Here is a 26,351-nt window from a genome sequence, read left to right as displayed (position 1 = left end):
ATTCAACCTCTTCATTTGGTATAAATAGAACCCTCCAGATGCTGGAAATATCAATCAAATCATCGAATTCATCTATTCTACTCTCTCTTGAGCATCGCTCACTACAACAAAAATCACTTTTCGCAGCGCGCTATGTTGATGTGCGCTGTTAATAGTATGAACTTTGAAATAAAAAAAGGTATTAACAGCGCGCATTAAAAGCACGCCGTCAATAATATATTATTAACAGCATGCATGTTAATGTATGCTGCGAATAGTTAATAATAATAACATAAACGTAGTAAATAAAAAAACATGATTAAAATTTAATGATTAGTTTGGAAATAATAAAGAAAAAGTAATAAAAAAATAAAGTTATATTAAACAAAATTAAATTAAAAAAATACATGAAACAAAACGTAACTTAATTGGTTAAAAAAGTTGTTGTAACTTGGTTAAAAAAGTCAACAATTCTTTCGAATAAAATTATATGCATTCATTGTAACTTGGTTAAATAAAGAGCAAGATTCTGCTAAATAAAAAAACGCCCGAACCCTTCGCCGCCGAAGCCTTCGCCGCAACCTCTCCACAATAGTTCTGCCTCTCTTCACTATCGTCGTCGTCGCCGGACTCCTCTCTACCTCTCGGCACTCACCGCCACCAGCCGTAGGAATCCTCTCCGCCTCTCTGCACTGATCATCGCCGGCCGCACGACTCCACTCCGCCTCTCCGCACTCGCCGTCGCTGCAAGACTTCCTTCCATCTTTCCGTATCATAGGACCACAGCAAGAGTAAGCAAGCCCTTTGATAGCCACTCCACACTCTACATCAAGCCAAAAGCTCAAAGCAAAGGTAACCCTAATCTCTATGTCCCTTAACTTATTTGGGCGGCACTCTACAGCAAGTAGTTTTATTCATAAATTGGAACTCGAGTGAATTTATATATTTTACAATTTTGTGTTCATTCTACTTACATTGAAGATTTTAATCTTGCATGTTCATATTGCCAGCACAACATTGTTCTATCAATTTTTTTCTTTGATCCTCATTCCTGTTTGACGTATTTATATTGTGGACCAGTCCCAGTTCATGAGTTTTCATGCCACTCTGGTCATGTATGCTAGAACTTAGTAGTTACATTTAATGCACATCTAGTTTTAGTCTGTATCAGATGTGTTTCCAGGATTTAGTTTCACCTCCAAGCAAATTGCATTATGTGATTCTGTTTGTCTGCTGTCTAATGTACCTGCTAAACTTTTGGGTTTCATATTTTAGACTATTCATTTTCATACTTCCTAGAGCTGATCTCTATGCAATTTATTGCACTTCTATTAGTCGACAAATTTTTGACTTGTGATCTTCTGGAATATCATTGCCTGTCCTTTTTAGATTTATATGTGATCTTCTGGGTTTTATTAGTCGACAAATCGCATTATGTGATTTTCCGGACCAGTGGTATAAGTTTTTTTTTTTTTTGGACTTATATCGAGAGAGATGTATTTCTTTGGTAGCCAAGAAGGTTAGCTACTTCCTCCTTTCTTTCCTCTTATTTTTCTTAGAAATTATTTTGGAGTATAGTGTCTCAAATTGTTATTATTATTTTTCTTTTAAATTCTTCCCACAGCATAGATTAATTCTGATTTAATAGAATTAGTTAGGGATGATCAATTCTATAGAGTGCAGTGGAGGAGTTGGATTAATAATTACAATTTCGCATCCTCTTTTTGTGAGTGATTTATATAAAAGATTTTTTAGTTTCGATTGCTTAATGCTTCGATTTGTCTTACAATATTTGCGCTCCAAGAGTCATGCCTTTCTTCTTTATAAAATAATCAAGTATTTTACTAGTTTCAATTTACAAGCACGTTATCGATGGTATAATTCAACACCTCCCATTTTCTTATCTTGATGGTATAATTTAACACCTTCCATTTTCTTATCTTGATTTGGAACATGCTAATTAGATTAGAATTAACTGATCTTGTGTGTTACATGCATATATTAATACAATTCTATTAATTATGCTACCCTTGCTCTACATGAAATCCACATTATTTAGTTCTCACCATTGATATATTTTGTTTGATCTTTTGACACGAGTATATCATTAGAGACAATGATTGATACGTGTAACAAGAATGAATGGACACAAAAATAATGATTAAATATATTAAACTAAAAAAGAAAAAAAAAATTATTAGTCTTTAAAGTGTGTGAATAATACTTTGACATGGATAGTAAATACTACTATGACACATGATATTTATTTGTTTAAAATATTATGATGTAGGAATCAATTTTTTATATTTAAGTTTTTTATTTATTATGTGGTGTTTTCTTATACATATATTTTGATAAAATCTCATAATTATTTCATATAAATGAAAAATGTTTATTCACGAGATGGATAAGGAATGGATGCATCTGCCTTCAAGGCTTGTACCCGAGTATGAAGAAGGGGTAAAAAAATTTATTGCACAAGCTAGGAACTATGCAAAAACACGTGAAGTAATCTTATGTCCTTGCAAGCGTTGTAAAAATAAAAAGTATATGAAATTTGACCAAGTGTACGACCACTTAATTATTAAGGGGTTTGATCGTACTTACACTACTTGGGTCTTCCATGGGGAAACTTATAACTCACAATCTCAAGATGAAGGTAGTTCAAAAGGAGTTCAAAAAGAGGATGAATGTAGAGAGGCATATCACTTATATAAGGATGTTTTGGTGCCAGAAGAAATGGTTGGACACACTATGTCTGGGGCAAAAGATTATGAGTTTGATGATTTATTAAAAGATGCAGAAACACCTCTCTTTCCTGGTTGTACAGCTTATACAAAGTTGTCGGCAGTCGTCACACTATATAATTACAAGTCTACTAATGGTCACACAGACAATAGTTTCAATGAGCTCCTTAAGATCTTAGGTGACATGCTTCCAGAAAACAACACACTTCCAGAAACTGTTTACACAATGAGAAAATTATAAAAACCATTTGATTTAGGATACGATAAAATTCATGCTTGCCCAAATGATTGTTGTCTATTTAGAAAAGAGTTTAAATATTTGGACTCATGTCCAAAGTGTGGTTCCTCAAGATGGAAGATAGACAAAGCCACCACCAAAGTTTGTAAAGGAGTTCCTGAGAAGGTCCTACGATATTTTCCAGTGATACCAAGATTGAAAAGGATGTTTAAATCAAAAGAAAAGGCTGAAGAGTTGATTTGGCACTCGAACCATAAAAGTCAAGATCATATGATGCGTCATCCAGTTGATTCAGTGGCTTGGCATACAATAGATCATAAGTGGCCAGATTGTGCATCAGATCCTAGAAATCTCCGCCTTGGTCTTGCGACAGATGGATTCAATCCTTTTGGTGACCTTAGTTCCAGATATAGTTGTTGGCCAGTTATTTTGGTCAATTATAACCTTCCTCCATTGATGTGCATGACAAAGGAAAATCTTATGCTGACATTACTGATTCCAGGTCCAAAGCAACCGGGAAATGATATAGATGTATACTTGGAACCCCTTGTGGAGGATTTAAAGGAGTTGTGGGACACAGGAGTGGAGGCATATGATGCATTTAGCAAGTCAATATTCAACCTGAAGGTTATTTTGATGTGGACAATCAATGATTTTTCAGCTTACGGAAATCTAGCTGGATGTGCCACAAAAGGAAAATTTGGTTGCCCAATATGTGGTGCAGACACATGTTCTATGTGGCTTAAATATAGTAGAAAGTTTGCATACTTAGGCCACAGGAGATTTCTTTCTCCTAATCATCCATTTCGTCAGAAAAAAAAAGTGGTTTAATGGGGAAAAGGAGAGTAAAGGGAAACCTAGACTTTTGAATGGGTTAGAAATTATCAATGCATTGAAAGATATTGAAAATGACTGGGGTAAAAAGAAAAAGGGTGAGACTGTCAACACTTTGAGGAAAAAGAGGAAGAAACAGGAGAGTTCAAAAGAGGTACAAAAACCAGTTCGAAGGTGGAAGAAAAAATCAATTTTTTTCAATCTGCCATATTGGAGTGTAAGTTATTTTTCACTGTATTCATTAGCTTTTACAATTTGTTATTTTTTTTTCCTAAATTATGTTCTAATATTCTGAACTAACTATAAATCATGTTGATGTTTACCTTTAGGGCCTCTTACTACGTCATAACTTAGATGTGATGCATGTTGAAAAGAATGTTTGCGAGAATATCATAGGCACATTGTTAAACTTAAAGACAAAATCCAAAGATGGTGTGAATGCTCGCAAAGATTTGGTAGACTTAAAAATTAGACAAGAATTACATCCTCAAGAAAAAGGAGAAAATAAATATCATTTGCCCGCTGCACCGTACACATTATCTAGAAAAGAAATGGATGTGTTTTGCTCTAGGTTGAAGAAAATAAAGTTACCCGATGGATATAGTTCAAATATTGGTAACTGTGTTTCTGTAGAAGAGCGTAATCTTATTGGGCTGAAATCTCATGATTGTCATATTCTAATGCAACAATTGCTATCAGTAGCATTGAGAAATCTTCTACCGAAAGGTCCACGTAATGCTATATTTATGTTGGGTGCATTTTACAATGAATTATGTCAAAGAGTATTAGACCGGAACCGTTTAGAAGAACTCGAGGAGAATATTGCTGAAATTCTATGCATGTTGGAAAGGTATTTTCCACCTACTTTCTTTACCATCTCGGTTCACTTAACAATTCATTTAGCAAGAGAGGCTCGTTTGTGTGGACCAGTCCAATTCCGTTGGATGTATCCATTTGAAAGGTAATAAATAATTATTATTATTTTTGATAATTTTAATATTATAAAATAATTTATATTTTATTAAACACTTCTTTCATTTGAATTTTGCTTTGTGATTTAGATTTATGAAAACACTAAAAGGGTATGTGAAGAACCGGGCAAGACCAGAAGGATGCATAGCTGAGTGTTACCTCGCAAAAGAACGAATGATATTTTGTAGTGCTTATATAAAAAAGGCTTATAGTATTGGTGTTCGTTCTAATAGGAATGATGATTTGGAAGATGGATTATTAGAAGGTCGCCCAATTTCTAAAGGGAAAGAAAAGATTTTAGAGGACCACGTGTTGCAAGTTGCACATCGATATATATTATTCAATAGTGCAGAAGTTGAACCTTACTTACAGTGAGTGTAGTTAATTTCATATTGTTAGTCGTGATCTATTACATTTATTATGTATTCTAACATCTCCCTTCAATGATTTTAAATAGGATGCACCTTGACGAGCTTAAACAAACAAATCATCGTTTCTCAAGTAATGAAACATTGTTACAAAAGAAACATATGGAAACATTTGCTGAATGGTTATCAAAACAGGTTTCTGTTAACTCTTCAGGTTGAATTCAATGGCTAGCACATGGTCCTAGAAAGCACGTTACATCTTATACAGGATATATTGTAAATGGATATCGGTTCCACACAATTAATGTTGGAAGGTCGACACAAGATAGTGGTGTTTCAATTGAAGCCGATACTATTTATCAATCTACTGCTAATGACAATTCACATACAGTTGGAAGATTATCATACTATGGAATTATTAGAGATATTATTTTGCTAGATTACTATTCTTTTAAAGTGCCTGTTTTTAGATGTGATTGGGCCAATCCTGGAACTGGTATCAAAATTGAAGATGGTTTTACACTGGTCAACTTACATCAAGGACTAAAAACTTTTGAAAGTGATCCTTTCATTTTAGCATCACAAGCAAAGCAAGTATTCTATTCTAGGGATAATGATGAATCAAATTGGTATGTGTTGCTAAAAGCGCCGCCTCGAGGTATTCATAACATGAACGTGCTTGAAGAAGATGCTTATACGTCATCAACACCTCTTGATGTATCCCAACTTGAGATTAACATTACTGAGAAAGAACCGTACTCAAGGAATGAGTGTGAGGGAATTTATGTGATTGAGACATGATGGACATTTTCAACTATATATTTTATAGTTATTTATTTTGATTGATACATGTTCTTATCAATAATTGCATAACTCTTTATTTAGCATTTCAATATATTTGTCTGCTTATTTATTTTCAGCAATGCATCATGTCATATTACATGTTTGACCAGGTCATTACATAGCTTTCAAAGGATGAGTAAAATGGTTAAAAAACGTGGCAAAGGATCTGTAGCTGAAATTCAGGTGATATTGTATTCTATTTTAAATCTTGGTTTATTTTACTAAAGACATTTCAATATCTCTTTTTGCTATTTAACAGGAAAATATAACTAATAAGTTATCGAGAATGGACTCTAACAATTCAGCTAATTCATCAGAAGATTTGCATGGTAAAGAACCAATTGCTGATGAGAAAATTGATAAGAAAAAAGGACGGGGTGCGTCAAAGTTGAAAATGGTTAGCGGCCAAGACAAGCGCAAAGAGCTGGAGCGTAATGAGTTTGGTCAGCCGATTGGAGATAATTCAGTGAAGTACGCTTCTTTCCTAGGTTGCATGATAAAGGAATTTGTGCCATATACATTAGATGGATGGAGTGATATTGATGAAGAAGTGAAAGATAGGATGTGGAGTTGTCTTCAAGTAATATATTTAGTTACTTAATTTTTCATTTCCATTTTTATAACAAAATGTAGACATATTTTTGTGTTATTAAATGTGCAGATGACTTATAAAGTTGAGGATTGGGAAAAGAAAACAATTTTTCAAAAGTTAGCTAAATTGTGGCGTGATAGAAAATCCAAATTGCAAATACTTGTACGAGAAGCTAATACAAGTCGAGTGGCTTCACGAGATCTCAGTTTGTTGAAGCCTGAATTTATGGACCAAAATCAGTGGGACTTGTTTGTACAGAGGACATTATCATCTACCTTTCAAGTAAGTATTTATTCACTTAGACCATGAGTTGGATGGGAATGCATTGAATTTATTCTAATGCTATGGTTGGGTAAGAGACTACTAAGTTTTAATATGTTGGAGAGTTTGATTATGCGATTTTGACTAATCTTAGGAAAAGAGTGCAAGATTTAGAGCAATGAGGGAAAAACAAGACCACATTCACACAATGAGTCGGAGGGGCTATGCTCGTTTGACTCACATTATGGTAATTATTTTTAATTTATTATAATTTAAGTAATAATTAATGATATATGCATCTTTTAAGTTATGCTGTAATGATTTTGTATATATTTTTATATTTAAGGAAAAGACAAGTCCGATGGATACAAAAATTACGAGATCGCAAGTTTGGATTGAAGGTCACAAGAGAAAAAATGGGGAGCCCAGTACTCAAGCCGTTGGAGAGAAAATGGTAAGCATGCTCATTCATTTTAGATTTCTTTGAAATTTTATTCCATTGATATGGTTTTTCATAAGCATTTATACTTAAGATCTCCATTTATACTCTTACCAATGTCTCTGTAGAAAGACTTTTATCATGTTAAGCAAGTATTCCACTAATCTTGTTTTTTCTATAACTCCTTACCTATTACTTGGATCTAAGATATGACCAAGAATGTTAACGAAACCATACAATACATAGCTCTAATTGTTCTGCTTTGCATCATGACCTTATCAAATGAAGCAACGAGTTTTCCCCAGCAATCCAGTCACAATTTGGATCATTCTGGTTTTCTAAGCAGCGCTTTGGTTCATATAAAGGGGTTGTTTGATGTCAACGAGTTTTCCCCAGCAATCCAATCACAATTTGGATTGTACACATACCAACACTAAGAAATGATAGCATTAACATCACTCATCTAAGTTTACAGGAGGATCTAAGCTGCCAACAAGGATTGCCAGATCGATGTCCTTGTCCTCAAATTTTTTGATGGAAGGATGACTCTGAAAATTCAGTTAGAATCTATCAATTTCTCGAACATTACAGCGAACAAAAAAGAATTACCGAACCACTGACCAGGAGCTCCAAGGATGACAGGCGTTGCTTAGGGTCTTTCTGTATGCTGCAAACAATTCGACGGTAAGGCTAATCAAGTAGTTTCAACTTGCAAATGAAGAGAACATACCAAAGTAGGAAGTTTTGACTGTAATACATATGCACACAGTCACCAAAGCTTTTAGGGACTTGTGAGAATATACATCATGCTTAGTCGGTAGATTTTGGCAGCTTTTGTGAGCAAATTGTCAGAAATCTTGGATGAACATGAGAATAGTATCTCCTCAAACCATGATAATGTGATTCTTGTTAGAACTAATGTCAATGTGGATATGTTAGAGTTAACGTTTGGTCCTACATTTTGTATTTGACCTTTAGTTATTATGTGGTTCGAATTGGATTGGCATTCTTGGTTTCAGTAACTATTCAATATTGAACAACAGAAGCATTAGTGTTAAAGTAGTCTCAGTAAGGCTCTATTTTCCATATATAGAATCTGAACACCATCTTGCAAAAAGCCAAACTCAGTATAGTCATCTATTTGCATAAACATAGATGTGCTACTGAGCCTATACCAATTTCTTAGAATAATTATCTAAAACAACCTATTAGATCTTTTGTTGAAGTACGTACATGTGATTTTATTAAACTACGTGCATTATATGTTGATTTCATTTACATGCATTATATGTTAATGTTCAGTATAGTCATCTATTATATTAATGATAATATATTGAAAGTTATTTTTTGTTGCAGAAAAAAATATTAGAATGTCCACCCGAATCTCAAAACAAAACTAATATTGTTGATGATGCAATTAGCATTGTGTTTGGCAATGAAGCTCGGGGTAGAGTGCGTGGAATGGGCTTTGGAGTAACACCATCGAAAGTTGGAGCTTCAATGCAACAAAATGGAATGGTTCAACAACTTCAAACTATAGTACAAAATGTTCAACAACAAATGCAGGAAATGAGGCAACAAAATCAACTAGAAATGCAAGAAATGAGGTCTATGTTTTTACAAAGTATGAGACAACAAAATCATCCAGAACAGGTTAGTAAGTAAACAATATATATAAAATAAGTTTGATATGCACACTTAAATGATTTTAAATTATCATGATGACATTGTTTGACACGATTTGGTTATAAAATTAGATTGCTAGTGGTGGTGTTTTGTAACGCTCGAAAAATTCTCAAAACTATATTAGAAATATTCTATAATTATTCTGGAATTTTTAGATATTTTTCCGGAATTTTTAGAGTAGCGGAAGTAACAAAAATAATTAGAAAAGTAAAATAGATAGCTTAAGCGGGAATCGAACCCGGGACCTCTCAGGTCCGCTAAACCTTTAGACCGCTTAAGTAACCAGTTGAACCCAGCAGGGTCGTGCTGAAAGAAAGGGGAATCAATTATATTTATATTTAAGTTGGGCCGAGTTACCCACTTAATATAAAGAGAAAGTTTAAGTGGGGTTTGGTTTATTTTTGTTTGGTTCGGCAACTTCTCCTCCCCTCCAACCCTCACCGCCGCCCCTCCTTCTTCCTCTCTTTCTCTCGGCGCCAACCACAAGGGAGCTTAGGGTTCCGCCCCAAGGGTCCCAAGGACACCCTCCGGCGACGACTCCGACACGAGGACGTTCCTCTCCGCGAGAAGAACGCATAGATGCGAGAAGATCGTCGAAATGATGGTCTCCACCGGAAAACTAGCGCTTAGATTTGTAAGAAATCTAGCACAGGAGGTAAGAAACCCCTCACCTGCAGTATAAGTAGCTTCCATTTGGTTTTCTATGCATTAGTTAGTTATATGCAGATTTTTCGACAAATAGGGTGTATTTAACCCTCCTCGCAGGTTTAGGGATTTAGTGAGTACCTTTAGATGGGTCGGACACGTCTTTCCCCCTTCAGTTGGAGGTCTTAGATGTTGTCGGGTGCCTAGAGGTAGTCTCCCTAATAGAGGGGAGAGTTTAAGCACACTAGATATTCGATTAAATGATTAGCTCAGTAGAATGCAACTTAGGCATTTTTAATAGCTCAGTAAATGCAATAGAAGCATTTAAAATAGCTTAGTTAGCCTTACTACAGCTTTCATGGGACTACGGTCCAATGGGTGGGCTCCCACAGTCGCCTCTAGGTTCAGACAATCTAGCACTAGGTTCAGATAACCTAGTAATAGCAAGATAAGTAAATTCAGCTATATCAGTATTTTATTTTCAGTGGCACTGTACTGGACCAGATGTCCATTGGGTTGGGCTCCCACAGTCGTCCCTAGGTTCAGATAACCTAGTAAACCCTACTAAATGCGGGACTTGCAAACCCGGGTCTAATTAGGGATGCGCGCACAGCAAATACAGTTGTCGGGCCCAAACAGCAGTATGATTACTATTTTCACTTATTAGGATAATAGCTTTCAAATTCATAACCTAGTTATGTGATTATAGTTTAAGTTCAGCACTAGCTCAGTTTTAGCTCAGTTTCAGTTTCAGTTTAGTTTCTCCTAGTTGATACCATGAGATAGCTCCATGCTTAGATTTTATTATGCATGCCATGTTTCAGTGTTTATGCCATGTAACTTCAGTATGTCATGCTTTAACTGTTGGTGCAATTTCCAGTAAGTCAAGGTTGACCTAGTTGACCAAGCGTAAACCTTGGTCATGGTTTCGATGTTTGACAATACAGAAAGACATGTAGACATGGACAATGCAGGTGCAGTTGTCCATGCGGAGAGATACTGATCAGGGTCTGATCAGGTTGAATGAAGAAGAGTCAAGTAGGTCAAGATTGACCGGATACTTGACTTGAAAGTCCTGGTGAGTGAAGCCAGGCAGACGGAAAAGTCCTGGTGAGTGAAGCCAGGCAGATTGGAAATCCTGGTGAGTGAAGCCAGGTGAAAACCCTAGTGAGTGAAGCTAGGTGAAAGTGAAAGTCCCGGTGAGTGAAGCCAGGCAGTGGGAAAGTCCTGGTGAGTGAAGCCAAGCAGTTGGTGAAAGTCCTGGTGAGTGAAGCCAAACAGTGGGAAAGTCCTGGTGAGTGAAGCCAGGCAGTTGTGAAAGTCCTGGTGAGTGAAGTCAGGCAGTTGGAAAGTCCTGGTGAGTGAAACCAGGCAAGGGAAATCCAGATGGGTCAAGATTGACCAGACATCTGGTGAAAAGTCCAAGCAGAGAGCTTGGCACGGGAAAAGTCCAAGTATGGAGTGTAACGACCACCCTTCTTACTACTACTACTACTCTCTAAGAATGACCGTTACTTATCTACTAACTCTACTTAACCGGTTTATTAAAAATCTCTAGGAAAACCCTACCGAAAAATTTCGGCAGAATCTCCCCTGTACCGGTGACCAAATCAACAATACAAACAGTGTATACTCAGCCACAGGCGGCTGGAACATATAATCACTCAACCACGCAGTATAATAACTCAATAAGAAGAATGAAACTACTCTAGCAATAGTAAACAGATAATACTCCAACAATAAAACATAACAAAGTGCGGAATAGACTCAATTACAATCTCAACTTCATCATAGCATTAAGGAGAAAAGAAAAGGAAACTCTAATCAGGTAAGTTTTAACACTCCATAGCAATCTCTTGATCTCTCCATAGTCCAGCCATCACACACCTTCATCACCACCACCTTGTCGCCTTCCTTTCATACCTTAGCTTTTCCTTTATCTGCAGTAGGAGGAAATGCAGTCTATAAGCATAAAGCTTAGTGAGCGCTATCTACTCACAAAAACTCAATATGCATGTATATAAATAAAAACATGCTAAAACTGAATGCTAACATATAAAACTACTCATGCTCATATATAGCAAAAGAATCATGCTAACTGAAATACTAAACATGTGTAGTTTATCATGCTCATAAACTAATAAAAGAAAGCAAACTAACTGAAATGCTATCATATAAAGCTAAACATGCTCATCAACTAGCAAATAAATAATATGTAAGAAACTAAATATGTAAAAGCTGCTAGCATAAAAGAAGGCTAAACTTGTTGATCTTTAAAACAACGTGAAACTTACTTCCTTTACTCTAAATTTATTCTTTTATTTCATTTGTTTAAAATTTATACTTTAATACTTGAAAATAATAATCAACTTCTCTTGGGCCCGGCATTGTACCACTTTGCGCGCATTCTTAATAAGAATCGAGGTAGCTAATCTCGAAACTACTAAGATACTTCTAGGCCTTTTGCCTAGGGGCAACTTGGAGCCCATCCCTTGGACCTTGTGTCCGGTACATGCCCTTTAAAAGTAAAATACTTATTATCTTATTTACTTCTTTAAATGCCTTGGCATATTAATAAGCACCTTGTGTGCTAAAAACCCTAAAATCTTGACTTTGGGATTTACTTAAGGCCTTGGCCTTTTCTTTCTTTTCTTTTTTCTTTCTTTTTACTTGTTTATGCTTCTAAAAGAATTTGATAAAACTCTTATTTTCCCACTAGAATACATGGTTGTTCATGCTTATTAAAATAGCAAATAAAAACTAAAGAAACTGCTCATGTGTATCTAGTAATAAAGAAAACTGATCATGCTCAACTCATAGCAATTAAAAACTGCACATGCTCAATAATAGCAAATGAAAACTAGAAAATCTGCATATAAGACTAATACAAATCTGCGCTGTGAATGTTACAAAATTCTGCACTACAATGCTTATTAATATTTCCAATAAAGGAATGCTTCTACAAAACGAAAATGTTTAAACAGATTCTAAATCTGATATGCTTAAACAACTCTAAACTTGAAAAGCTTAACCAAAGAAAAAAAACATGAATCTGCATATCTAAACTTCATGCTCCAATTTGACATAAGTAAATTCTGGAATTTGAACTACATTACTCAAACAATGACTTAAAACTACAACCCAAGATTTGCAAGGCTACACAACCAATTTAAACTGACTGTAAAACTAAAACAATACTAATATAAAACTTATTCACAGCTACACTTTTATAAGAAAATCATAACCTTTAAGCCTGTTACAACTTGGTCAAAACTGGATTGCTAAGATACCGGCTGTTCTTATTCCTTTCCTACTGAATTAGAATTAACTTTAGAAGGAAGAACCACATGACTTTATATCTGCTACTAGGAGAACTAAAAGTGAGGTTAATGATTCTATTAAATCTGTTCCAAACTAAACTAAAGAAAAGTTTAAGCATGGCATCTATAGCACATGGTATTATTAACCCAAGCAGAGCATGAAACAAACTAATTCATTATTACCTACTTATGTTAACTACTCCCAAAACCTTTATAGAGCATGGCTACAAACCATAACCAAACTAGATGCTAAAGAAAAGATAAATCTATACTATCTCATGTTCCTTTCCTAGTAGTAAAAATCTCAAGAAATCTGTAAAACTCCACATGAACTAAACATGCCCATTATGATCCCAACAGGAAGATCTACATCAAAAAGGAATCCGAATTCCTAACTACAAAGCCTGAAGAAACCAAACCACATGCTAAACAAACAAATCAATCTCCTTTCTTTGAGATTCTCGGCAGCAACTTCAACCGGAAGCAAAACTTCGGAAACAAAGAAATTAACAAGAAATAAACCTCGGAGCTATCCTACTGCAGGTGAGTAGCAACTCACCTTCGTTTTCTTGGACTTACAACCGAGAAAGAGAGGTTCTAGGGTTTCGGTAGCTCGACTTTCGGCTCCTCCTCGTGCCCACAACCTCTCCTCGACGAGAGGATCTCAACGGTGTGAAGAGCTCTTGGAGAAAAGTGCTCGCCGGCCGCCGGAGACGAAGCCCTAGCCGCGGCTTCGTTTCTGCCCGAGAGGAATCGCCGACGCCGCGTGAGAAGAGGTGAGAAAGAAATTAGGTTTCGGGAAACCTAAATCCTCTTCTTATAAGTAGAGTTATTTTTGGTTCCAACTATAGCTTATATATTTTCCGCTGCCTACTTAATTAGCAACGATCGCTAGTCCAGTTGGTCCGTTGGGCTTTGCTCGAAGCCAGAGGTTTGTGCTTCGATTCTCAGCCGCGCCCCTTTTTCTCCAATTTATTTCAAACGTTCCAGCTACTGCATATATATATTTCGCTCCATATAAGGTTAACAAAAATCGTGTAGCTCAGCTGGTTCGGCCGGTTTTGCTTGGGTCAGTCCGACCCGAGATCGTGGGTTCGAATCTCACCTTCAACATTTTCTTTTAAAACTTCTTTCTTTTTGTAACCCTACTAAACGACCTCCAAAAATTACGTAAAAATACTCTAAAAATTCCTTAAAATCTCTAGAATATTTTAAAAGTATTTTCAAATATTTTTATGGACTTTTAGAACTTGAAATAGGAAAAATTAGGTCGTTACATGGAGACTTGGCACGGAGAAGTCCAAGTATGGAAACTTGGTATGGGAAGACGGAGAGAGCTCGGTAGCTCGTTCTCTGGACCGGACGAAGTCGGAGAGGGCTCGGTAGCTCGTTCTCCGGACTAGGTCAGAGAGGGCTCGGTAGCTCGTTCTCTGGACCGGACGTGGAAGTCGGAGAGGGCTCGGTAGCTCGTTCTCCGAACTAGGTCAGAGAGGGATCGGTAGCTCGTTCTCTAGACCAGGCGTTAGGGTTTAGAGCTGGGAAGCTCTAACCTAGCCATTGGATCGGTCGGCAGACCGATCCAGTGATACTGTGGTTTCCTGATCGGTCTGGAGACCGATCAGAAAGCGATCAGTGTGCCTCTGTGAGCTTACTGATCGGTCTGGGGACCGATCAGCATGAAGCCTGATCGGTCCCCGGGACCGATCAGGGTACGCACAGAGAGTTGGGCAACTCTCTGTGAAGCATTCTGATCGGTCTAGGGACCGATCAGCATAGGGCCTGATCGGTCCCCATGACCGATCAGCAGCACCCTGGACCGATCAGGGTGGAGTGATAAGGCCTAAAATCTATATTAAATGTCACAAATAGGCTTATCAAATTAATAAATATATTTCCACTGAACCCCTTAATTTCACAATAACGTTGTAGTAACGAGCCCAGGATCGCTCTCGAGGAATCAACAGTATGATGTAATCTAGGATTGTCTTTTATTCCTATTTTTGGGGTTTTAGATATAAAAATGGAGTTGGGGGAGTTAAATGCTTTGAATCTAAATCTAACAAAAGTGAAACACAACAGTAAAGAAATTAATCTAAAACAAGAGTGAAACCTAAACAAATGAAATCTACTTGTGTGTCAACGATCAAATCATAATGCATTGTCACCCTACATTATAATTAAATCATCAACACACATCAAACGAAGATTGAAATAACAAGACTCAAGTAAATCTGATCTACAACAAAATGTAAACCCTAACTTAGAACTTAAACTCTAAACACTTAACCAAGCATCAAATTAAACTTAAACTAAGCTTCAATTGAGTAATGCAATACTAAATTACTGCTAAAAACATAACAAACAATTAATGAATCCAATATAAGCTATAAAACAGAAATAAAATGAACTAAAAAGGTAAACCAATCCAATCCCTCAATCATCTACCAAACTACACGCTCAAGCCGTCACACAAGAGTGCCAAAGTCGAAACCACCCGACTCAGGACCTCAATGAAGATTCTAAGCTGCAAATCAATTCGAGGAATGCTCACAAGTGCCGACGGACCACCCCCGGCGAGCTAAGAACATCCCGAAACCCATAAATGCCGAAAATATGGAAATATGGTCTCTAGATCTGATGGGAAGCTGTGGAACGCGGATGAACGTCGGATGGAGTTCAGCAACGCCGGAGGACCACCGTCGAACGCTTCTGATGAGAATCGGAGCTCGGATTTGGAGGACCACCTCCAAATCTGAGGTGAAACAGGGAGATGCCGCGAGCCAAATTCCACCGGAGAGAACACCCGCCGATGGCTCCAGATGATCAGGATGTGCTGCCGTGAAGTTCTACAATGAAGGTTGAAGCTCGGGAAAATGATTGGAGAAGGAATGGGGCCGAAATCCGGAAGATTGCCGTGAGGACGAGGCTGCTGCGCGTTGTGGAGTCGACGAAGAACACGAAGCACTGTAGCTTCTCATTTACACAGATCTCAGATTTGAACGGACGGCTGGGAGCAATTTGGAGCTAAATCAACGGTGAAAACTTGCCCAAAATCCGATCCGAAGGTTCTGATGTTGATCTAGGGTCTGGATCTACCCTCCCGTAGGTCGGATCGATCAGATCATCACTGGATGGCCCAGATCTGCCGATCTTCAATGAACGACCCAGATTAATCCGGCTGGATCAATGGCTGGATGAACTCAGATCTGGATCAAAACTTCTGGATCTTCATCAATGGCCTAGATCTGCTCCCCATTAGGTTGGATCGGCCAGATCTTCAATGGATGGTCCAGATCTTTCCTATTCTTGATGAACGGCCCATAATGCTCCAAAGCTTGATCTTCTTGTTTGAACTCCGATTCGAGCCCAATTTCGGTCCAAATAGATCCAAACTCAAGATCCTTTGATGCCTACAAAATAAGAATCAAATATTAGCATCAAATAATATAAAAATAAAGTAATTTGCAATTAAGTCCAAAAATACACACAATGCACAAAATGTGATGTAACCATGATTTTAACCTATGAAATCAACATCAAACCATGCATATATGAATCAAAATAATGCAGTAAAATCATGGTTATCAAATCCCCCACACTTAGTCTTAAACGTCCCGTGCAAGTAAAGAAAACTAAAAATCATCTCCATAGAAATTTCCCTAGCAATACCTAAAAATGGTAAAAAGAATTTAACTAAGACCATCTAAAAGATCACAACAATCATGAATACAATCCAAACAATAATCAGTAGGTATGGTAGTTTCAATCCACTTGAAAAATTAAGCAAGTTGCAATCTCACAAGGTATTCACCTATTCTATCTTTCACACTCAAACATGTGTATAAGTGGAGCTCACTCAATGCAACTCACAACATTTCACTACCATAAGCTTGCTTATTTTCTAATTCTCCACCACTATAAACATAGCATACATGAATCAAAAGGAATTTATCATCAAGAATTGAAATGGAAGCAAAAAGAACAAGTGAAATGCATGAAATAGGCAAAAGAAAAGTATTTAATGAAGAAAATGAGAGATAAGAGTATTGGAGGAATATACTTGATGAGTTGACCATTTTGATGTGAAAAGAGATGAATAACATTTGTTTTTATCAATTCAAAAGACCAAGCTAACCTCCCATTCAATTTGATGGCAATCCGAAATTCTTGATACTCTATCTCCACATTTGATACTCTCTTGATTTGCCAAAAAAAAAATTTTCTTCACTGTTTTCCACTTCAATTTCAGCACTTGGAAACTAAAACCATCTCACAACAATTAATCAATAAGAATTCCCTCCCCCACACTTAAACTTTGGCCATCTCAGACAATGCCACAACATGTAACCACAAACTTGATACAATGCCCCCACTGTTTCCTTGTCCTCATTCTGCAGATTTCTCCTTTCTTTCTGTTTTTCTACAGATTTTGAAATTCCATAGTAGAATGTGTTGTTATCAAAGATTGCAATAACATATAGTTGCAGCTTTTACATTCTCTGAAATCAACATTTATACATCTCATCATCCATATAAATCCAAAGCATTTAGTTCGAATAGATACTAGAAATTCAGGAATTTAGGTTCTAAAAAGTTTCAAGCTCTTGAAACAAGAAGACTTGAAAAGGAGAACAATTTCGTATTCAGAATATTCAGAATTTGTACACAAAGTATTAAGAAGTGTAGAACATCAAATGACAATGCAAACCCAACAACTTCATGTTGCTTCTCACTAATTAGGAATACATTTTCAGAGTACCTATTCCCAGATGTGCAGTTAAGTATTAAATTCAGCTTAGCATTTTCAGAATTAAACTTCAACTGATTGTTGCAATTACAGAGGTTATAACTGCTGCAGAATATATTCTTCATCTTGCCAATTCCTTTTGGTTATAGCAGATGTCATGAAAAACATCATACCATTTGTTTTCAGCACACTCTTAATATTCAATTAAGCTTCCCTCAATTGGACATTACATCCTGAATTCTGATACAGATCTGATACAGAAGTTCCATCTCTGCTCTACACTCTCTGCATAATTCTGCTCAGCATACAAGTTTTTTTTTTTTCACAATCAAATGTACAGATATTGAAACAATGGCATACAGCAAATTTAATCCACTGAGCTTCCTTAATTCCTTCAGATGTTACTTGTAGAATTTCCTGAATTCCTATAAATTTTGTTTCTCACACTTCCATTCCAGCAACAATTCTCATCTTCTACACTTGTAGTTCTGTGCATTTCAGAATTCATTTCAAACTTCACTTATTCATCTCTTCTTTTAGACTTCGCTCCACCTTGTTGTTCACTTACAGTAGCAACAGATCTCATCAATTTTTCTTGTGATTAAAAATCCAAACAGAATCTATTCCCAGCAGCATCACCCACAATTCCAGCATCTCTAATTCTGTACTTATTTCAGATTCCTTGATACAACTAACAATAAGGTTAGCTATGACATCTATCCTTTTCTAATCTTCTTATATCAGATTTGTATCTCGATCAGTTCAATAATTCAATTTGCATATGTGAAGATAGAAATTTGGCAATGCTGCACTGCAATCCAGTAACGCATATAAGGAATCATTCTCATTTGGGCAATTTCATAATTCCCACATCTATTACAGCAACTTGTCTCCTGCAACAATTTAGCAACTAACTTAACCTCTCATTGATTTCTATATCTTTCACTGCTGGAAAAATTAGACTAATCAACTTCAAGTCCAGAGTATGTAGCTTGGTAGCAAATTTTCCAGTTTAGTGCATCAACTTAAAGTTTGCCATTCCAAATCTTATCTTGAGGTTACTTCCAATCAAAGTCTGCAATTGGCTTGGCACAAAACAACGTTAACTTCTACACTTTTGTTTCAAAAACTTCCAGCAATGCATAACAGATTTCAGCATTGAAATGCAGCTACCAATTCCTGCACATACAACACTACATTTCCAGCAAGTTCATACACTAGCCCTTGCTTGAATCTTCCATTGAATCAAAAACTTGCACAAATCAACTTCAGAATTTCCAGCATTTGAAACTGATTCCTCAGCTTATGCAGTTTTGTTCCATTTAGCATAAAATGAATAAGAAATTGAATTGCAGTTGCTACTGATCAGAATCAGCACACATATTTTGCACTAAACAGGATACAATTTCAACATTTCCAAATCCATTTCCAATCTCCATTTCTGCATTTCTGATTAAAGACTCAGCTCCACACTTTTGTTCACTTACAGCAGATTGATTTAGCTACAATTCCAGGATTCATGTTGATTCAAATTTTAATCCAGAAAGCTCAACACTTCTGTTTAATTCTGTACATAGCATATTCTCCACCAACTTCACTTGTTCCATTTGTATCATAGAAATTCTTTGCATTTAAACCTCAGAAGTACTGCTGAAAATGCATTAGTCTGATCTATTTTGCACCAAGTGTCAGTTGCACTGACATGGCCTCCAAGAAATTTTTAAAATGCTATCTCCAGTGGCTACAAGATCTCCAAAATGAAATAAATCTATGCAATTCATGAATGCATAGATCAAATTCAGATATCCATCCAAACAAGTTAGAAATGAAGTTGCAAAATATCAAGGTTTAGCTCTATAATCTCTAGCAATCTCTGAATTTCAGAATTTTGGACCACACTCTATTTCACTTTAAAATGTAAAGAACTTAGTCTAAATGAAGGTTTCGTTAAGTGTTCAAACATTAATCAAGACTGCATAAAAATTGGAGCTGCAAAACTTCATCTTCATTTCTGAAACTCTTCTTACCACTACAATTGTACTGCATTCTAGCAGCATTGGTTATGCTTCTTTCTTAACTTTCCATTTATATTTAATCCACCTTGGTGTTATCCCAATTTGAGAGACCTTTTCAATCTTTTTACTTCTGTTGAATTACTGCATTTAAACTTCTTCAGATTTGCCACATTGATCCTCTCCCTTTTCTTGATGCAGCTTCTGCATACTCATGACATTCCTCCAAGTTGTTGATTAATTCAGATGTGTAGTATCAAATGCAACTCAGCAGAGGATTGAACTCTGATTTCATATTACAGATTTTTCACAATTGCAGCAGAAAAGTTCTTCAACAGCATTAGCAGTTGGCATCTGAAACTCATCCACAACAGCAACTTGATTTAGTTACAATTTCAGATTTAAGAATTCTGAAATTTCTGGTTTTAGTTTCTGCATTCCAGCAGTTCTAACAATTCTCAATTCTATCCTGCAGCTTGATCACAGAATTTATCCTTCAATCACCACATCTCCAAAATCAGTAATTCAAATTGATTCAGTCTTCTCTTGTTTCAAACTTTTCTTGCATTTCTCCTTGAAAGCAAATGGATTTGCGAGAACAAGAACTTCACTTAAACTTCTTCTGATTAAAGATTTGCAAGAAAACTTGGCACAAAATTCTGCACTTAGCACTGCAACTAAATTTCAGCATTCCAAAAACTTCTTAAGATGTTGAGTGTATCTCCATAGTATCAACTTCCAAAATTCCAAACTATTGAAACTTGCTCTTTCCAAGAATAGACTCAAAGAACAATTAGATTTAGCATTCAATGCAAAAAACCATCCAAAACCTTCAACATCTTCAAATGTATACAAATATCTCCCCCACACTTGAACTTTTACCCATCTTGCAAAAATCAAACTCATCAAGAATTCAACCAAAACTCTAAATAAAATAGAGCAAGCAAAGGTAATAAAAGGATAAAATGCAAGAGGAAATTGTTTTAAGAGAATTATGAAGAAAGGAATTAGAATTAATAAGGGATCAAGAATGAAAACAATCCTTCATTTCCATGCACACTCATGCTATTGTGACTTTGAAAAGAAGCTAAGCAAGTTCTAGAGTTCAATTGCTATGAGTACATGCCACACAAAAGAAAATAATAGTGTATAGGCTTAAAGTGGTCCTCTCTAGGTATTATTCATGCAATCATGCCTAATTGATCGAATTGGAATCCACCACCAAATTAACCAATATCATGCAAGAAAAGCATCCAATCATGTCACATGACCTAAAATTGATGATCAAATTTAAGAAGCTTTTACCATCTTACAAATATCACTTAGAAAATTCCCATGGTGAATTTTATTCAAATGAAATGCTATGCACTAACTAAATGCAAAGTATGGAAATAAAATGCAAAATGTAAAAACAAAGTGCAAATGCAAAGTATAGAACCAAAGAAATGTATAACTAATTTATTAGAGAAAAACTAAACACAAAGCATGAATTAAAATGCAAGGGAAAACAAAATTGAAACCAACTCTCCTTTCATTTCCCGGTGGTTGAAGAAGGTTTAGAAGTAGAATCCACCCCGGAAGTGGAGTAATCATAGTTCCACACAAATTCGTCTTATTACTCATTTTTCCTTTCAAAATTCTTTCTGGAGGTCTTAATCGGTTCAGTTTTAGCACCCACTCCGGGAGCTTGTGTTCTCCTACAACATCAATAAAAGAAAATACCTCCCACACGCATGTGGGGTAAAAAGAAAATAGGAGAAAATTAGTGTGGGTAAAAGATATATCAAGAAATGCATCACATCTAATAAAATCAATAATCGGTACCTCTATAAAATTCTCTGAAAAATTACACAAAATACTCACCTTGTCATCTTGAAAGGTACCTGGAGTGGTGTTTATTACCTCCTTATCATCAAATAACGACTCAACCTCTTGTTCTGGTGAAGGTTCAACTTTATGTAGTGATTCTTGGGTGCTTGGCTCCATAGCACAAGTCCCTACACTTTCATTCTCATCATCATCATCAAAGTCAGGTGATCCTTGAGGTATTGCTTCCAGTAAGCAATCCCCTACACTTAAATCATCTTTTGCAACAAGACCTGCATCATTCACATCATCTACAACAACATTATTAGTAGAGTCAGAAATTTTAACAACTACATCGTCATCACAAATAATTCTAGAAAAATCTTGCGAAGAAATGGAAGTAGTGTCAGGCCTGACAAGATCTCCACAATCCATCTCTCCACTGGAGTTCTGTGCTTGTAAGTGATTAATAGATAATGCTATCTGATCTAACTGACTCTGTATATTCTGTATCCTTACAAATTGTTGCTCTTGATGCTCTCTCATTTGTTGCATAACTTCATTGCATTTCCACATTGATTCTTCAATTTGTTCTTGTGCATCCTCATACCTATTCCGCTGCTCCATAGGTAGGTAGGACTGATAGAACTGAGTCTGAGGCTGATAAAAATAATTCTCCATCCCATCTCCAAAATACTGATATGGATCCATGGTCACATAAATGTCCTGTTCTTACACTGAAACACTAGAAAATAAAATCAGAAGACTCAGGAACAAATAAAATCAACACATGAATATATAATCATGAAAGCAATCAAAACAACAATCCTAAAATTACTAAACATTGCATATTACAATTTCCCCGGCAACGGCGCCAAAATTTGATAAGGCCTAAAATCTATATTAAATGTCACAAATAGGCTTATCAAATTAATAAATATATTTCCACTGAACCCCTTAATTTCACAATAACGTTGTAGTAACGAGCCCAGGATCGCTCTCGAGGAATCAACAGTATGATGTAATCTAGGATTGTCTTTTATTCCTATTTTTGGGGTTTTAGATAAAAAAATAGAGTTGGGGGAGTTAAATGCTTTGAATCTAAATCTAACAAAAGTGAAACACAGCAGTAAAGAAATTAATCTAAAACAAGAGTGAAACCTAAACAAATGAAATCTACTTATGTGTCAACGATCAAATCATAATGCATTGTCACCCTACATTATAATTAAATCATCAACACACATCAAACGAAGATTGAAATAACAAGACTCAAGTAAATCTGATCTACAGCAAAATGTAAACCCTAACTTAGAACTTAAACTCTAAACACTTAACCAAGCATCAAATTAAACTTAAACTAAGCTTCAATTGAGTAATGAAATACTAAATTACTGCTAAAAACATAACAAACAATTAATGAATCCAATATAAGCTATAAAACAGAAATAAAATGAACTAAAAAGGTAAACCAATCCAATCCCTCAATCATCTACCAAACTACACGCTCAAGCCGTCACACAAGAGTGCCAAAGTCGAAACCACCCGACTCTGGACCTCAATGGAGATTCTAAGCTGCAAATCAATTCGAGGAATGCTCACAAGTGCCGACGGACCACCCCCGGCGAGCTAAGAACATTCCGGAACCCATAAATGCCGAAAATATGGAAATATGGTCTCTGGATCTGATGGGAAGCTGTGGAACGCGGATGAACGTCGGATGGAGTTCAGCAACGCCGGAGGACCACCGCCGAACGCTTCTGATGAGAATCGGAGCTCGGATTTGGAGGACCACCTCCAAATCTGAGGTGAAACGGGGAGATGCCGCGAGCCAAATTCCACCGGAGAGAACACCCGCCGATGGCTCCAGATGATCAGGATGTGCTGCCGTGAAGCTCTACAATGAGGGTTGAAGCTCGGGAAATTGATTGAAGAAGGAATGGGGCCGAAATCCGGAAGATTGCCGCGAGGACGAGGCTGCTGCGCGCTGTGGAGTCGACGAAGAACATGAAGCACTGTAGCTTCTCATTTAAACAGATCTCAGATTTGAACGGACGGCTGGGAGCAATTTGGAGCTAAATCAACGGTGAAAGCTTGCCCAAAATCCGATCCGAAGGTACTGATGTTGATCTAGGGTCTGGATCTACCCTCCCATAGGTCGGATCGATCAGATCATAACTGGATGGCCCAGATCTGCCGATCTTCAATGAACGGCCCAGATTAATCCGGCTGGATCAATAGCTGGATGAACTCAGATCTGGATCAAAACTTCTGGATCTTCATCAATGGCCTAGATCTGCTCCCCATTAGGTTGGATCGGCCAGATCTTCAATGGATGGTCCAGATCTGTCCTATTCTTGATGAACGACCCATAATTCTCCAAAGCTTGATCTTCTTGTTTGAACTCTGATTCGAGCTCAATTTCAGTCCAAATAGATCCAAACTCAAGATCCTTTGATGCCTACAAAATAAGAATCAAATATTAGCATCAAATAATATAAAAATAAAGTAATTTGCAATTAAGTCCAAAAATACACACAATGCACAAAATGTGATGTAACCATGATTTTAACCTATGAAATCAACATCAAACCATGCATATATGAATCAAAATAATGCAGTAAAATCATGGTTATCATGGAGCCTGATCGGTCCAGGCCTAGCCGTTGTGACTCAACGGCTAGGCTATTTCGGGCTTCTGTGTTCTGGCCTTTTTGCCTTGCAGGTTAGCTCAGGATATCAGAGGTTATAAAAGGATCGAGAGGCACTACAGAACATCTTCTACTTCTTCCTCTTCTTCCTACTGACTGCTGAAGTATTTTCTGCTTGAGCTTTGTTGAGCTCTTCTTCGCTGAAGCTTCGCGTGAGCTTCCCTCGGCTGGGACTTCAACTGGACAGTTGGTGCTGTGGTTGGATTCCCGTGAAGTTGCTGCTTCATCCAGTCGACAAGAAGGCAAGCTAGGGTTATTACATTTTTGTATTGTACTTAGTTTCCTGCTGTATTCTTGTACTCCTGTTTATCTTGCTGTTACAAGACATTGTGGCGAGGTTTCTCCACCCAGAAGGAGTGATTATTAGCCGGGTTTCCGGGGTCTCATCCACCGACGGATTGATAGGCTTCGTCCACCTTACGGACACGCCGAGGAGTAGGAGTATATCTCCGAACCTCGTTACATCGACGCGTGTTGAGGTTTGATTTCTCCGCTTTCGTTTCTATTATTTTTATTTCCGCTGCGCTAACCTTGATTTGTAGAAAGAAACGCGAATTTAGGGGCGGCTATTCACACCCCCCTCTCTAGCCGCAATCAATCGATCCTAACATTAACAAATTCAGTGCATGTTTTTAAATAGCATTCTTTAAAAACATGTTTGCATCGTTGCATGTTTTAGTGAGGTAGATGGTTTCTTACTAAGTTTAAAGATTACAGATACTATTTTTCCTTATACTGCAGATAAAGGTAAAGGGAAAATGGATTAGCAGAGGAAGCTGAAGGTCAATGCAGTGATGGTGTGTGTGGCAGGAACCTGGAATGAAGATCCTTAGGGAGTTTAGCAAATTAAGAACTTAGTTTCTTTTCTCAAGTACCTTTATGCACTTTTAGACCTTAGAATGTTTAAACCATGGAAGATTTGTTTAAGTTGTTAGTAATTATGTTGGAATGCTAGTTAATAGATGTTAGAACTTATTTCAATTGATTTTAGAACTCTTATATGAGATTTTGGCACGAACTAGTGCTGAAATCAGAGTTTCAGTGTGAAATCAGAAACCCAGATCGATCTACAGATCGATCAGAATTGGGTTGTGCCACTGGATCGGTCTGGTGACCGATCAGATTAGTGCTTGATCGGTCCGCAGACCGATCAGAAGCTGCGCACCTTCGGAAAAAGCGACGCCTGATCGGTCTGGGGACCGATCAGATTAGTTCCTGATCGGTCCGCAGACCGATCAGAGATGATCCAGAAAGCATGGATCGGTCTGCAGACCGATCCACAGTATTGTTTGTTTTGCATGTACTTTTTCTGATTGCCGTATTTGTCTTCACCATCTGTTTTTAACCATCTGCTGTGAGTCTTTCTAGCTTGCAGGTTGCAGGTCACATTCTCATGTTTGGATTCAAATTAAGCTTCGATTGATCGATCGATCCGACAGGCCAATCGATCCAGGGATCGATTGAAATGCCTGATTACAGCTAGCAGGTCATCCGAGAGGCATAGATTATCTTCCCTAACATGTGTACAACTCCTAGGTACACCTAGAATATTAAGTTCAGATTTTACAGTAATCAGTTTAGCAAAATTTTAATCAATCCAGATTTCCGCAATAGTAATTTAGCATAGCATTACGTAACGATCGGCCTCGCAGCCTAGTCAGTAGGAGGCGGGTCGTTACAGAGTGGTATCAGAGCAGTGTTCCATACTTCCTACACACACATCCGCATTGAACCTGCAGCTTCCAAGTAAGAATACCTCTACTTTAATTATGTCTTGCTTTCATGTTTATGGATAATTATAGCATGCTTACATATGATAGCTTTAACATGTTTATAGTAGCTAGCTAAACATGATAGTAGAAATTTTACAAACATGAATGCTTTAGTTATGTATGCCCTCTATGTCTTTAGAAATGGCACGAGGACGCCCAGCTAAGAGGGCACTAGCTACTGAGCCCCAGCATGAGGCAGACAGTTCAGTGCCTCCTACAGACCTTACAGCATTGGTGGCGCAGTTACAGCAGCAACTAGCTGAACAGCAACAGGAAATAGCCACCTTAAAGGCTAACCAGCAGAATACTCCCACAGTCACCCCGGAACCGAACATAGCAACACCAGTGGTCTTAGAGGTTCCACCAGTCCAGCCTACAG

General features: G+C 37.1%; 1 protein-coding gene across 4 annotated transcripts; it reads left to right on the top strand.

The window, feature by feature from the left end:
* Nucleotides 1-512: 512 nt before the first annotated feature.
* Nucleotides 513-24,994, top strand: LOC121992251. Of its 4 annotated transcripts, none has more exons than XM_042546483.1 (8): nt 513-831; nt 6,092-6,164; nt 6,241-6,561; nt 6,643-6,855; nt 6,989-7,081; nt 7,181-7,288; nt 8,630-8,926; nt 24,942-24,993. In XM_042546483.1, the coding sequence occupies exons 2-8, from the start codon at nt 6,114-6,116 to the stop codon at nt 24,978-24,980; spliced, it is 1,122 nt and encodes a 373-aa protein (XP_042402417.1). In that variant the 5' UTR covers nt 513-831; nt 6,092-6,113; the 3' UTR covers nt 24,981-24,993. The 4 variants fall into 4 exon arrangements, with proteins under 4 accessions (XP_042402417.1, XP_042402419.1, XP_042402420.1 ...); XM_042546485.1 differs by lacking the exon at nt 24,942-24,993 and adding an exon at nt 19,885-20,800; XM_042546486.1 differs by lacking the exon at nt 8,630-8,926 and having other exon boundaries at nt 24,942-24,994.
* The last annotated feature ends 1,357 nt before the right edge of the window (nt 24,995-26,351 follow it).

The sequence above is a fragment of the Zingiber officinale genome, chromosome 6B, assembly GCF_018446385.1.
Source record: "Zingiber officinale cultivar Zhangliang chromosome 6B, Zo_v1.1, whole genome shotgun sequence".
NCBI lineage: Eukaryota > Viridiplantae > Streptophyta > Magnoliopsida > Zingiberales > Zingiberaceae > Zingiber > Zingiber officinale.
This window is presented reverse-complemented; position numbering and strand designations above follow the sequence as displayed.

Excerpts from the sequence above, each read along its gene's own strand:
- LOC121992251 (XM_042546483.1), top strand. The coding sequence starts at position 6,114 with ATGAGTAAAATGGTTAAAAAACGTGGCAAAGGATCTGTAGCTGAAATT. Across the intron at positions 6,856-6,988 it reads CATTATCATCTACCTTTCAA|GAAAAGAGTGCAAGATTTAG; the intron begins GTAAGTATTTAT and ends GACTAATCTTAG. Across the intron at positions 7,289-8,629 it reads AAGCCGTTGGAGAGAAAATG|AAAAAAATATTAGAATGTCC; the intron begins GTAAGCATGCTC and ends TTTTTGTTGCAG.